This window comes from Grampus griseus (genome assembly GCF_964374135.1).
Source record: "Grampus griseus genome assembly, chromosome: 6".
Classification (NCBI taxonomy): Eukaryota; Metazoa; Chordata; class Mammalia; order Artiodactyla; family Delphinidae; genus Grampus; species Grampus griseus.
Genome location: NC_139000.1, coordinates 23,237,874 through 23,253,515, shown reverse-complemented (window position 1 = coordinate 23,253,515; position 15,642 = coordinate 23,237,874). Strand labels below are relative to the sequence as shown.

The window sequence follows — 15,642 nt, the reverse complement described above, 5'->3', positions numbered from 1 at the left end:
TCAGGTGAATAAAAGAGAATTTACCTACGTGGAGATGTTGATCTAAACTAAGCAATGAGGAATGAATATAGCTGTAGAATTCTCTGCTCCACGTGGTGATGTTGAGAGTTGGGTGGGTGCGTGGCGAGGCAGAATAGTGTGATTACAGGAAATCTAATTTACTTGTCCTTTTGACCAAGCTTTTTTTTTTTTTTTTTTTTTTTTTGCTGTACGCGGGCCTCTCACTGTTGTGGCCTCTCCCGTTGCGGAGCACAGGCTCCGGACGCGCAGGCTTAGCGGCCATGGCTGACGGGCCCAGCCGCTCCGTGGCATGTGGGATCTTCCCAGACCGGGGCACAAACCCGCGTCCCCTGCATCGGCAGGCGGACTCTCAACCACTGCGCCACCAGGGAAGCCCTTGACCAAGCTTTTTAAACTGACTCTAGATTCTGTTACTTAGTTTTGTAAGATCAGAAAACTACATATGAACTTAAAACTTTTTAGTACACTCAACTACAAACCCAAGTGCCAGTTTATTTATAGTGGATGACATTGCAGGGAGCTTAACGAGTGTTATCTCTCCATTTAGGTAACTACTTTCAAAGCCTGAATATAATCAAAATCATAATGGGTGACCTTGAAGTCAGAGCCAGGAGAGAGGGTCTTAATATCTAATGGCATTGAGATCAGATAACTGATCTCTAATGGGGATGTGTCTTGCTGAGCAAATACAGCATTCAAGTTAGCTGGACAGGCAGTTGGACTAAGCTGAGTGGGCACCTCTTTATTGTTTTATACCTGGTCACTCAAGTTCTCAATTTTCAGACTGACCGTCTTCCTTTTGTTTCCTCAGACATATAAATGGCATTGGTTCTACAGCAGCATTAAACTGGAGAGAAGAGGGAGTCTGCCTAAAGCTGCACCAGGGTGGACATGGGCTTCCTAACTACTTCTAATACCTGTCTTCCCATCATACTTATTAGCCGCCTTCGAACAGTGTCCTCCATTCTATATGGTGGCTCCTATCTACACTAAGAGTTTACAGTTTCATAATGTTGCAATACTTCCAGAAAATACTTGCCAGGATAATACGTAATTCGCAGAAAGATGATGAAAGTGGCTTGCTAGGCCTCCCAGATCGTGGAAGGATCTGGAAATCTTCCTAATGGATTGAGGTCACTTCATTCCAGATGTCTCTTGAGGCACATTCCCCCTGAATAGTTTGCTACTGTCAGCTCGTTATGCTTTCCCTGGAATTTCTATTTCCCCCAGCCTTTCTCCCCAGAGTGAGCTTTCCATGATTCTTTCCCAGAATGAGATTTCTCAACTCTTGTCTTCTGTGTAAAGCCATAAAGGTTTATTCCATATGGGCTGACATCTTTAACAGAAAGATACTTCTGGTTTTGTGGACTGACGGCTAATGTGTTTTCAGTGAGGTATTTTACTGCCATTGAAATCATGACTGCAGATTCATGATGCATTTGAATGAGGGATCTGGACAGACAGGAACATGGTGGGAGGAGAACAAGTATCTCATTCAAAGATTCTTACTGAGTGTCTGTTACATGTCTCTACCATGCAACAGTCTAGACTTTGGAGATGCATGAGCCAATATCCTTGTCCTCAAGATGTCCATAGTTTGGTAGAGGGAGAAGATGTGTAAACAGTTAAGTGCATAAAGTCCTAAAGTGCTCAAGGTACTAATGTAGAAAGATCCACAGCCCATGAAGGGAAGAAAGAAGGAAGGGGTGATGAAATATCTTTGGAGGGAGCAGAGAAGTCCTCTCTACTTGTCAGAACTCTTTGAGCTGCAAGTGAGAGAAACACCACTCAAACTAGCTTAAGCAGAAGGGAGGTTATGAGTGTATATAATTTAGGAAGCCCATGGATGGTTCTGGCTTCATGCATAACTAGATCTGGGACTCAAACAATCTCACTTGGATCCTCCTTTCTCTGTCTTCCAGCTCTGCTTCTCTGTGTGGGTTAACCTTTCTCCAGCATGGATGTGTTTCTTCCATGTGGCTTGGGAAAATTGCCACTCAGATAGACATCATCCCAGCTTAACCTTAGTGAAAAGGGAGCTTTTCTCTCCCAGTATTCATGTGTCTATTCCTAGAAATGTCTCTTCTTGGTTCTGCTTTGGTCCTTTAGCTGCTCCTTGGACCAGTCCGTACTGCAATGAGATAAGGTAGTTTGATTGTCCTAACCTGTATCACACACAAGTCCTGGTGGCAGGAATGAGCTGGACTATATGTGACTAATCATAACTGGCATTTCCACCACCATTTATAGTGAGGGTATGTGGGGCCTCTGATGGAAGAAAGACTGGGCAGGTGGTTGCTCAAGCTTTATGGATATTTAAGCTGTGTTGTCAAAGAGAAAAAGGTTTTCATTAGATGAAGGAGTGAGGGAAATCCATTATTGTTAGAGGAAGCAGTAAGAGCAAAACCAGGACGGCATGAACCCACCTGAGATCAGGACACTTCAGATCATGTGTTGAGGTTGGAGCATATGATTAGGGGGGTCATGGCTTGAGATGAAACTGTGAGATACGGAGGGCCCTCTTGGCCATGGGAAGGAACTTAACTATTTGCACTGTAGGCGATGAGAGACATTTCTGGGATTTTAGGCCAGGGACGGAAGCAGTCAGATTTCCATTTTAGGATATCACTAAAGCAGAGGGTGACTTACTCAGAGCCAAGCCTCAGAGGCAGGAAGGATAGTGAGGAAACCACTGCAGTAATCCAGGTGGAAAGAGAGTATGAACAGTTCAGCGCTATAGCATGAGAAAGATACTCATGTAGAGTAGTCTACGTGGGGGGGTGGGAAGATAAAGGAGGGAATGTTAAGGTTGTAATAAAGGTTCTAGTGGGGACGTAGAAGGCGTGGAAAATGACGAGCAGTATCATCAGGACTTGGTCTTTTAAGACAGTGGAGTGTCTAGAATAAATCAGATTTCCAACTTAGGTCATGTCATTTTCTGAGATGAGGAATACAGAAGGAACAGGTGTGAGAGTAAGGGAGGAGGGATGGCCGAGAGGATGACTCAAGAGTTAGGTTTGAGGCACTGGACATGAACATTTGGCAGTTGGATAGGGGAACCTGGAGCTCAAAGGAGAGATCTAGGCTGAAAATATAGATCTACTAGTTATCTATACTGATATTGTATAGGTTGTATAGTTGATGAGAGTAAAGAAAATCATGTGGGCTGAATGTCTACATTTAGACATTTGAGAAGGAGTGAGAAGAGAACCCAAGAGCTAGTGGTTTTGCCTTGATTAAGGGAAGGAGAAGTCTGGGAAGCAGCAAGCTCGCCAGGTGAGGCCTGGACCAAGCAAGCAAGCATCAGGAAGCCAATGGTGGCCCCCTCGAACTTGCTGTACTATGGCTCATATCTAACTCTGTACACAGGCTGATTGCACATCTTACCTCTTGTCCAGTCAGGAGTGATTTCAAGACCTAACTCCATCACTGTGGAAGGGGACATAAAGGATCCCACGATAGCCATAGCCTTAGCCTTGTGGCAGGGCTAAGCCCAGAGTCTTCATCAGATAGAACACAGATGAGAATATGCTGATACTGATGCCTGGTTGCATATGTTTTTGTTTTTGTTTTTGCGGTACGCGGGCCTCTCACCGCTGTGGCCTCACCCGTTGCGGAGCACAGGCTCCGGACGCGCAGGCTCAGCGGCCACGGCCCACCGGCCCAGCCGCTCCGCGGCACGCGGGATCCTCCCGGACCGGGGCACGAACCCGCGTCCCCTGCATCGGCAGGCGGACTCTCAACCACTGCGCCACCAGGGAAGCCCCTGGTTGCATATGTTAACAACTCTTTGATTTCTACCTTCAACCCAATATGAAGTTTCCTCAGGGAAGATGTGAATACAGAATAAGTGGGAAAGCACCACTTTCCCCCTGTTGCCCGTTCCTGCACCAGCACTCTCTGTGTGGCTCAGAGCCAAGATACCATATTGCCCCACCTTCTAGATCTTATTAGACCTGAGCCTCATCAACTCTATTTGTATTTGTCCTTTTCTTCCCAATCTGAGTGGAACAGCTCTGAGCTAGGATGGGCTTGTTAGTTCATCCATCCCCACCATACCCCAGGTGAATGTTGCATCCTCCTAAGACATTTTTAAAATGTATTTTTTACTGAGGTATAGTTGATTTACAATGTAATGTTAATTTCTGGTGTACAGCAAAGTGATTCAGAGATATATATATATATATATATATATATATATATATATATTCTTTTTCATATTCTTTTCCATGATGGTTTATCACAGGATATTGAGTATATTTCCCTGTGCTATACAGTAGGACCTTGTTGTCTATCCATTCTATGTAGAATAGTTTGCATCTGCTAACCCCGAACTCCCCCACCCCCCCATCGTGGCAATGCATCCCTCCCCCATTACCCCTCCCCCCGGCAACCACAAGTCTTTGCTCTATGTCTGTGCATCTGTTTCTGCTTGGTAAATAAGTGCATTTGTGTCATATTTTAGATTCCACACATAAGTGATATCATATCGTATTTGTCTTTCTGACCACTTAGTACGATAATCTCTAGATCCATCCATGTTTCTGCAAATGGCATTATTTTATTCTTTTTTATGGCTGAGTAGTATTCTATTGTGTATATGTATATATATATATATTCCATTGTATATATACAGACACAGCACATCTTCTTTATCTATTCATCTGTCAGTAGACATTTAGATTGTTTCCATGTCTTGGCTATTGTAAGTAGTGGTGCTGTGAACACTGGGGTGCATGTATCTTTTCAAATTATAGTTTTGTCTGGATACATGCCCAGGAGTGGGATTGCTGGATCATATGGTGATTCTATTTTTAGTTTTTTGAGAAACCTCCAGACTGTTTTCCATAGTGGCTGTACCAATTTACATTCCCACGAACAGTGTAGGACTTCTTTCTAAGACATGTAATGATCTTTTCATCCAGAGGTCAGCAAACTATGAAGATGGGCTAAATCTGGCCCCCACCTGTGTTTGTCAATGAAGGCTCATTAGAACACAGACACGCTCATTTATTTATAGATTGTCTACAGCTGTTTTTGTACTGCAATGGCAGCATTGAGTAGTTGGAACAGAGACTGTATGTCCCACAAAACCTAGAATGTTTACTATCTGGCCATTTACAGGAAATGTATCCCAATTCCTATTAATCCATCCTATATACCAGTGCCAGATAATGTTCCTAAAATGCCATTTCACCGTATTACTCTCTTGCTTAGCACCCTACAATGAGGTTACATTGTCCGTGTAATAAAATCCAAGCTTCTTAGCCTGGCATCCAAGGCCCTCAGAGGTCTAGTCCTGGCCAGTCTTTTGAATCATCGATCTCTATTCCTAAAGGCAAGCCCTGCACCTGAGTTTTATTTCTCTCCTCGTTGTCCCTGGAATATGCAGTGTATTTCTGCCCTTACTCACACATTCCTTGGAATGTGCTGCCCATTAATCTGTATTGACCTAATTCCTACCTTAGTTAGTTCCTTAAAGAACTAACTTAAAACCTGCATCTTTCATGATCATATCTGTTCACAGTGACTACCAATGAGTCTACTCATATAAAGATTCCCTGCTTGTACCATCTGGTGATATTTCTTCTGTTCAAAGCATGGTTCACCAATATGATGGAGGGCAATGTGCAGAGTGAGAACTTTATATGAACAAAGGCTCGGAGGTGGGAAAGCCTAGGAAGGATTTGCAAATGACCAGATCTGTAATTAGAACATTGTCTTTGTACATTCAGTCTTCTCTAATGAAATACCATAGACTGGGTGGCTTATAAACAACCGAAATTTTTTTCTCACAGTTCTAAGAAGTCTTAGAAGTCTAAGATCAAGGCACCCACCGATTTGGTGTCTAGTGGGGGCCTGCACCTGGTTCACAGGCAGCTGTCTTGCTGTTGTGTCCTCACACTGTGGAAGGGGGTGAAAGAGCTCTCTGGGGTCTCTTTATGAGAGCACTGATCTCATTCATGAGCTCCACCCTCATGACCTAATCACCTCCCAAAAGTCCCACCTCCTAATACCATTATCACCTTGGGGATTAAGTTTCAAAATACGAATTTTGGGGAGAACACAAACATTCAGTCTGTAGCACACACAGCACTCAGTTAACATGGATGGAATTATTGAGTCATCAGCATCTTGTACCCGTGATATACTATGTTTTTCTTTGATTCTTTTTTAAAAAATTAATTAATTGCTGCGTTGGGTCTTCGTTGCTGCACGCGAGCTTTCTCTAGTTGCAGCGAGTGGGGGCTACTCTTCGTTGTGGTGTGTGGGCGTCTCATTGCAGTGGCTTCTCTTGTTGCAGAGCATGGGCTCTAGGCGTGCAGGCTTCAGTAGTTGTGGCACGCAGGCCCAGTAATTGTGGCTCCTGGGCTCTAGGGCACAGGCTCAGTAGTTGTGGCACATGGGCTTAGTTGCTTCTCGGCATGTGGGATCTTCCTGGACCAGGGCTCAAACCCGTGTCCCCTGCATTGGCAGGCAGATTCTTAACCACTGTGCCACCAAGGAAGTCCCCGACATACTATGTCTTGATTCTGGATTTAAATATAGGACAACTCCGTACCTTGATAGACTGTGGGAATGAAAGATAAAGTCCAGTAAACCTACTGTTGAGAAATTCTAGAATAAAGAGATAGTGGCTGGTTCTGGAGGTCCTTGCTTTGTCCTTGGTACCTTTTAAAATTTTTATTTATTTTTTTATTGAAGTATAGTTGATTTACAATGTTGTTACAATCTCTGCTATACAGCAGAGTGATTCAATTATATGCATATAGACATTCATTTTTTTAATATTCTTTTCCATCATGGTTTATCATGGGATATTGAATATAGTTCTCTGTGCCATACAGTAGGACCTTGTTGTTTATCCATTCTATATATAATAGTTTGCATCTGCTAATCCCAAACTCCCAATACTTCCCTCCCCCACCTCCCTCCCCCTTGGCAACCACAAGTCTGTTCTCTATGTCTGTGAGTCTGTTTCTGTTTTGCAGATAAGTTCACTTGTGCCATATTTTAGATTCTACATATATGTGATATCATATGGTGTTTGTCTTTCTCTTTCTGACTTACTTCACTTAGTATGATAATCTCTAGGGTCTACCCATGTTGCTGCAAATGGCATCATTTCATTCTTTTTTACGGCTGAGTAGTATTCCATCGTGTATATGTACCATATCTTCTTTATCCATTCATCTGTTGATGGACATTTAGGTTGTTTCCACGTTTTGGCTATTGTGAATAGTGCAGCTATGAACTTAGGGGTGTGTATATCTTTTTGAATTATAGTTTTGTCTGGGTATGTGCCCAGGAGTAGGATTCATATGATAATTCTATTTTTAGTTTTCTGAGGAACCTCCAGACTGTTTTCCATAGTGGCTGCACTTACTTACATTCCTTTGAGTTGCTGGATAGGTGGGCTCTCCTCAGTGGTCCTCACTTTTCCCATCTGCTGCCATATATTGTGTGTTCTTGGACATCCTCTGGGATTAGCAGCATCAGTGATGCCCCGTGGATTGGAGTTCTTTGGTAAATAGTAAGTTCCTAAAATGTCCTCAGGCCTCACTTTGCCAGAGAGGTTATGTCCCTGACTTAGATATTATGTCCCAGTGGCTTGAGATTATAAGCTACTATTTCTTAAAAGTCTGTGCATTACACAGAAAAACTTGGTTATAACGTAAATTATTACTATGTTGATTTGTATAGCAGTGGTACAAGCACATCCCCAGAAACATAGCAACTACATAAAATAAAAGCTTCCCTTAACACAGAGCAGAACAACCAGGCTTTTACATTATTGTCTTCTCCAGGATTTGGCTGTTGTAGTGTAAAATGCCATTATGTCTTGTCCAACAAGTTTCCCTGCATATGTGAGTAAAGGGAAATAATCCATTGCAGTAAATGTCTCAAAAAACCACCCCCTTATGCACTTTGGAAACAAAACATTGAACAAGTAAGCTATCATAAGGGCAATCCTTTCTATTCTTCAATTAATCACTTTTATGTGATGTTTATTGTCTATATTGGAGATGTATAGAGAAGAAAAATAATAAGCATACACTCCAATGGAACAGTTATGCTCTGAATACAAGGGAAATACATCCCTTTAAAACCAGTTTCTAGGCATTGCCTAGAAGTAAACATGTGACAGTAAGTGTAATGGCAAATAATATTTATTGAGCATTTACTGTGTGCCAGGTCATTGTTCTAGGTCCTTTACATATATCATCTCATTTAATCCATGCCCCAGCCATATGGTTTAGGTACAATTCTTCCCTCCTCTTTATGCGAGAGAAGACTTAGACCCAGGGAGGTAAAAGGATTCGTCAGAGGTCACACAAGTAGCAAATAGAAAAGCTGGGAGGTGGACCCAGGCAGACCAAGTCTAGACTCCACATTTACCATAACCTCAGCAAGCCCTCCCAACATGAAGTGCTCCCTCCAAGATGAACTTAAACAAAAATCACCCATCTAATTTGCATTGTTTGGTAGGTCCAACTGGATGATTTGTCCTATAAAATTTGAAATTGCATTGCATTATTTATATGTAGTATTTTGATAACAGGAATCTAACCCCAGAATTTCCCACTGTTTATTCTATCATCTTTGCAGTTGGAAACAACCTCTGTCTTCACAGTTGAGACATTTTTATTCTTTGTCTCTGAATTAACACTGCACAGAACATGACTCTGTGTGTGTGTGCGTGTGTGTGTGCGTGCGTGTATGTGTGTGTGTGTATGTATGTGTGTGTGTGTGTGTGTGTGTGTGTAGAAGCTGCCTTTTCTTCTGGATTAAATTGTTGCAGCTTGGCTGAGTGAAGAGAATTTCTCCCACTCACCGAGCCCACAGCAGACATGTTAAGAGAAGGCTGCTGCTTACAACACACCCAGACACGAAGGGGCAGGTGACAACAGTGTGTGTGCCCAGCATCTCTGGAAGGGTCTCTACAGATGTGTACAGCTGCTGCTACTTCCTACCTTCAAATTCCTGGAGCCAACACCCACCCACTCTTACAGCCTCTCTCTCTCTCTTTTTATTTTCAAGGAAAAAAGAAAGAGGCAGACGGAAATAGAAGGCAAGCGCCAAGAGCTGGACGAGCAGATACTTCTGCTGCAGCATTCCAAGGTAAGCGGCTGATCCCACAAACCTGTTCCATTATTAGACATGCAGATCACACGCCAGAGAGCTGGGCAGAGCCTGCCCTGGTGTGAAGGTGCCGCCGCGGGCTGCACCAGCCCTTTTTCATTGTCAGGAAACCATCTCTGGGCTTGTGAATTTCTCAAATTCAGGGCATTGTTACAGCATTACAATTTCTGCAAGCATGATGAGCTGATAGGTGCCTGTGGATGGGTTGGGGTGTGTGTGCCTGTGAACTGCGGTGGTTATATATAGAAATTGGAGAATTTCCACATGGTGGGTGAGGCAGTGTTCCAGGGCTGTGTCTCCAAAACATAGATGCTGTGTGTGTGTGTGTGTGTGTGTGTGTGTGTGTGTGTGTGTGTGTATACAGAGGTTCCCAAAGATACATTTAACATGCTCTTTACTAAATTAAAAATATTAATCTTTTCTTTCTTGATCTGGAGAAAAGGGAGATAAGAGCAGTATATGGTCTGATAAATGAGCAGTGCTGGGCACTTCAGGTTATTCACATGTTTTCTTTCTACTTTAACGATTTTGAAAGTATCCTGTTAGAAGACTGTCAAAGACAGTATTGAAATGATTTGACTTGATTGGTTTCCATTGCACCATGAGAGAGAGAGAGAGAGAGAGAGATGCTTATTTATTTATTTTTCTTTAAAACATAATACACTTAAGCATCATAATTGATGACAACCCAGGAGAAAGCTCTGTTACTGTCACAAGGACTCCACTGGTTGCAGAATGTTGCTTTCTGCAGGCTCAGAGAATAGTGTGACCAGTGGCCAGCTGGGAGTCGCTGCTTGCTTTCCACCGCTCCTGGGTTTTTTAGAAAAACCCTCTCGTGCTCACACCAAGTTGCCATGACATTACATGTACAGAAATTGCATCACTCAGAGGGCTAGTTGGGAAGGTGGGGCTGACTCTCCAGGTGATGCTAGGTGTGGATTATTTTTTAACAAGATGAACCTTCATGGTTGCGTTTCCCATTCTTTTCTAGAAGACGGGGTTGTGCTGAATGAATCCTCAGAATAAAATTATCAGCAGGCGAGTTCCTGATTTTAAATAGCAGCATGAGGGGATGTAGGGACATGTGTATGCATAGGGCTGATTCGCTTTGTTGTGCAACAGAAATTAACACAGTACTGTGAAGCAATTATACTCTAATAAAGATCTATTAAAATAAAAAAAATAAATAGCAGCATGACCTAAATCTGCTTCACATATTTATCAGTTCACCATTAGCTTGAACTAGAGAAGGGTGTTTTAAAGGAAGAATGGCAGCACGATACCGAGAATATTGCCTGTTTCTTTCCGCTCATCGTGTAAATCCATTTATGGACCTTTCTTTGTAGGAAGCTTGCATCTACCCTGTATGCCACTACTCTTTCCTTACCACATTCCTGAGGGAGGATTGAGGGCTAAAGTTAGCATCCTCTTCTTACAGAGAGGGGGGGCTTAAACACACTTAATAGAACCGAGTGAATTGTTCAAGGTCAATCTGGACAGAGCTGGATCTCTGGCTCAGAGTATAGTCAACTCACTCCTTATTAGAGACCAAAATGTATTAAACCTCATCATATTCTTGCTTAAAAGGTGAACTTTTGAACAAGAAGAGTGAAAGAATGAGAGGCTGTTTTTGACTAGACAGACTCTCTCCTCTTTCAGCTCAATGCGGTTCTTTGCTTCTGCATTCCTTGAATCAAAAGTCTGGCAATAAATGTATGTCAGAAGATCAAGTTTCTTTTGTCCTACCTTTTATCTTTCTGGGTGTCAGATAAGATACCGAGGATTCATTCATTGCTGATCCAGTCCAGTGTTACAATATTCTTTTCATATTCCATCTGTCCATTTTTCATCCATCCATCCATCCATCCAATCAACAGAAACAACAGTACAGATGACTTAGTATTGCATGGGGAAGCAGTGAGATTCCTTCAAAGACTTAGAAACAAGGGAATAAGATAGTTCTCTTTGGTTATCCTGCTAAAATTCTCACACAGTTGATGAGATTGATTATTTAAGGGAACACCCAGGACTTTCACCAAGGTTACCTTGCTATACCTGGGGAGAAAGGATTGGAAATGATGGAAATTTAATAAGTGGAGACCAGTGCATTATAATTTCTCTTGCTAGGGAAGACCTCTGTAGTAAGGGTGGACCACTAGCCTTGAACAACGAAAAAGGGAAGCTCAGAGGTTGCAAAGGCGGTTTATTGGGTGCTACCCTGGAGAGAGACCCCAGCTCTGGGAGGCCCCGAGTGTCTCTGCTCTGGTGAAGTGGCATCTGCGGTAAGGTGAGGACAGTGACTGGCCTCACCGTGATGCAGGTGACACTTCCCTCATGAGTCTGCCTCTCTTTGTTCTGAGTCCATCCTCCCCAAAATAGAGTTATTTCAATAATAAGGAGGGTGGTGCCTGATTGAGAGAGATGATCACTTCAGGCACGAGAAATGAATATGTTCTACCTTCAATCAGTTAACTGTTGACTGACCTTAAATAATGTGAGTCATCTTCCCTGTGATCACTGTTTGGAGCTTAGCAGCCTCACCCCCGGATGGTAGTAAATTCATTGAGGTTATAGTTCCCCCGTGAGCTCTTGGTAGAGACTCAGCCAGCTTCCTGATGGCAGCATAGCAGCCATGTCGTCCCCGTGTCCATTCTCAATAGTAGTCATCATTTTCTTTCAGTGCCCAATATGTGCCTTTAGATACATCCCCTCAATACTGAACACATAGTAGATACTACTCTCCCCATCCTACAGGTGAGGAAACAAACTGGTGAGAACAAGTAATCTGCCCAAGAACAGGGAGACTCTGAGTGGGGGAGCCCGATTGAACCCCAGCACTGTCACCATAGCCATGCTTTCTCCAGGACACTGTTTCCTCCAAATGACATAATTAGTCTAGAAAGATGTCAATTACTATCATCACTGCCTCTTTTACTCTAAGTATATTCTTGTGGGCTCTGGAAAGTTTGGACCATGTGGAGATGTGCCACAGTGATGATTCGTAGTTCCTTGAAGTAGAAAATATTAAGAAATATGTCAGGAATTGCTATTTATTTTAACATTTTTCAAAATTCCAGATGTGCTCTAAGAAAAATTATTCTCAGTGCAAAGTTAAATGGAAAAGCATTAGAATTTGATTTCATGTTTATTAAGATATAATTCTCATTATCAAATAGTCTTTGAATGCGTATTCTCATGCAATGAGATATGAATTATTTAGACAGATTGACTGGTCTCTTGTCAAAACAAATAAATTTTGCAATGCAATCATCTTGATACTTGTATATTTGACTAATATATTTCCTAATTGCAATAGTTAGGGCTATATAGTGACTCCACAAAATGGAATATCATTACTTTTTATATGAATGATAAGCAAATTCTATAAGGCGTTGAAGAAAATGTTGAAATATTAGCTGCTACACCCCAGTGATTAGGAAACCTCCAGGTACTTTGACGTCCTAGCCAAATTAAACTCAGATTTCTTTTTATAAGATCCTTAGCTGTGTTGAGTGTCTGACATTTGTGATGCGAGAATTTCCAAGAAATGCTCACATATGGGACCAGTAGGCAATTTTAATAGCTGTATTACTTTTGCTGATAATAAAAGGAAGGAATGTATGATCATTGCAAGAGTGAAATTCAAAGGTACAGCAAAATATAAAGAAAAACATATCAGTTGTCTGCTCAGCACCCAGATAGAACCCAATATATTTTTATGGAATAAGATACGGAACCCTTACCACAGGCCTCATCAGCCTGTGAGTAAAATGAAATCATATTAACATTAGTCTCCAAAATGCATTAGCCTTTATCTCTTTTTTGATTTTTGTATATGGGTTCTTTTAAATTCTCATACAAAATTTTATAATTTTTATGAAATCACATCTAACATTCATTTACTTTATAATTTCTGACCTTGATGTCGTCCTTGGAAAGAACACCTTCATCTCAAACACTTATCTATGATGTTTCTTATATTTCAGTAGTTTTAGGATTAAAATCTAGAATTTATTTTCCTGTAAGGAATAAGATAGGAATAACTTTACTTTTTACTGATGGTGAGACAGTTGCTTCAACATGATTTGTTGATTAATTCATCCTTTTCCCCACTGATTTAAATGTCTTCTTTATTATATACATATTTCTCACTTATACTCGAGTCTGCTGTTTGTGGGTTCTTTTTATTCCATTAATCTGCCATTCCTGGGCCAGCTCCATTCTCTTTAATCCCTCTAGCCTTTTAATATATTATAATATTTCATAAAGCAAGAGCCATCATTATTCTTCTTCTGAAAAATTGTCTTGGCTTTTAATTCCATGGAAACAATTACTTATTTTTATTGTTTTTCTTATGTGACTTGTGATCATGTGAGTTTAAAACAATAAATCAACTATTGGATTATACCAGACAGACTGAATTTAATATTCCCTTTTGCCCCTTGGTTGAATTGCCAGAGATCTGTCTCTTTCATTGGTCATTTCAAGGTCCCAGCAAGAAAAGGCACACAGTACATATTGCCACATGCATCCCTTTGGGACTGTCACATTTATAAAGGTTTGTATAACATAGTCAGCATGGTCAGAATCCAATTGCTAATAACCACATCTTCAATACATAAGCTGTCTTTGAATTATTTATTCATGAGCAGGAACCCTGACTAGAGTTTTTTTCTAATCCAAGCCATGAAAATTGTCATTATATTTTAAAAGCCACAGCCCTTCCTCTCCAGAAGACTGAATGGAAAAAAAAAAATCAAAGAATGAATTGTGACCCTGCGAGATATTTATTGTCAACCCACCAAGGTCATTTGCTGAATAGCCCGAAGGTATCAGGAGCCTTGCTTGCAAAGACATTACAGTGTTTCTCACTATTGTGAACCGTTCAAACTAATTTTAGACTTTCCTTGGTTGTTAGTCTGTGCAAAAGGCCAAGTTCAAATTTGAAAATACTGACCAGGCAGGCAGGGTACACGTCTCATCCTTCTCCCCATCACATCTCCCCCAGACCCCATAAACGGAGCTTGAGTGGAAGTTAAAACTTGGTTTCTTCTATCGGAAGTCTTGGATCGGCTTTTGTGTGGCCTGAATCATGTAACAAAACCAAAGATCTTATTGGGAGTCAATGCGGGGGAAGGGATGTGATCAGGGGGAGGGGAAGGAGAATGGAGAAGGGGACACAAGTGCATGAGAACACATCACAACCATTGTGCCACCCTATGTTTAAGCCATTTTTTATTAGGAGATGGAATTTAGCCAGATTCCCAACATCACCCACTAATGCAGCCAATGTCAGCTTTAGCCCGATTACAGGCGGATGAATGATTTGGAGTAAAAAGTAAAATCACAACAATATAAGAAGAAATCACAGATAAAAGTCTTAGAATGAGAAAGTCTTGGCTAATTTTTACACCAAAGCCAGATCTATAAGGTAAAAAGGATTGCTAGAGGGCTTCCCTGGTGGCGCAGTGGCTGAGAGTCCGCCTGCCGATGCAGGGGACACGGGTTCGTGCCCCGGTCCGGGAAGATCCCACATGCCGCGGAGCAGCTGGGCCCGTGAGCCATGGCCGCTGAGCCTGCGCGTCCGGAGCCTGTGCTCTGCAACGGGAGAGGCCACAACAGTGAGAGGCCCGGGTACCGCAAAAAAAAAAAAAAAAAAAAAGATTGCTAGATAATGACTTTATAAAAATGACAAATGAACAGAAAATGATTTCGAAACTTACTGATTCATCTCCCACTTTCCACTGTCCCCCACTCACACCGGACACTCCTCACTGCTTAGCTGGATCACCTTGAAAAGTTGCTTTAGCTTAGTTACCTTATCTGTAGATTAAAAAGGTTTGATTAGACAATCTTGAAGGTCACCAAACTCTGTCCCACTTCCCAGCTATGACATTTGTCATCCCTCCACCTGAATGCCCTTCCTGGCATCTCAGATCTCAGCTCAAACGTTTAAGTACTCAGAGAGATCTTTCCCACCTAAAGTGTCCTCCCTCGGTCCCTGTTTGTCACATCATCCTGCCTGCCTCCTGCCATGCGTGTATCATAGTCTGAAATGATCTTGCATCCATGTTTATTGGAATGAAGACTTGGTGAGAGTGGGGACTTGCCTGTCTTCCTGAGAGGTGTCTTCAGACCTGGCAGAGTGCCTGGCATGTAGGGATGGATGGGGACCCTGCTGTTCCTGAGGTGGGGAATGCAGGAGGAGAGACAGGTTTGCAAGAGGATGAGTAGTTCCTTTTGGCTAGCCAGCAGGAAAGCTTATTGCATTCCTCAGCCATTTGGGTAGTCCTTATGCAGTGCTGCTCAGACTGTGGTCCTCGGTCTGGCGACATCAGTGACAGCATCACCTGGGAGCTTGTTAAAATTCAGACTCCCAGGCCCTATCCCCAATTCACAGAGTCAACATCTCTGGGGACAGGGCCCTGGAATCTGTGTTATAGCAGGCCTTCCTGGGAATCCTCATACAGACTGTAA

At 42.2% G+C, this 15,642-nt stretch overlaps 1 protein-coding gene across 8 annotated transcripts in view; it reads left to right on the top strand.

Moving 5' to 3' along the window:
- Nucleotides 1-15,642, top strand: part of PALM2AKAP2 (PALM2 and AKAP2 fusion) — a gene marked incomplete at its 3' end in the record, with an annotated part of 497,367 nt that overhangs the window by 216,273 nt on the left and 265,452 nt on the right. For all 8 annotated transcript variants that reach the window (XM_082655999.1, XM_082656001.1, XM_082655998.1 and 5 more), the window contains one exon: nucleotides 9,064-9,144. In XM_082655999.1, the coding sequence (XP_082512125.1) occupies nucleotides 9,064-9,144 (81 nt within the window). The remainder of the gene's footprint in view (nucleotides 1-9,063; nucleotides 9,145-15,642) is intronic.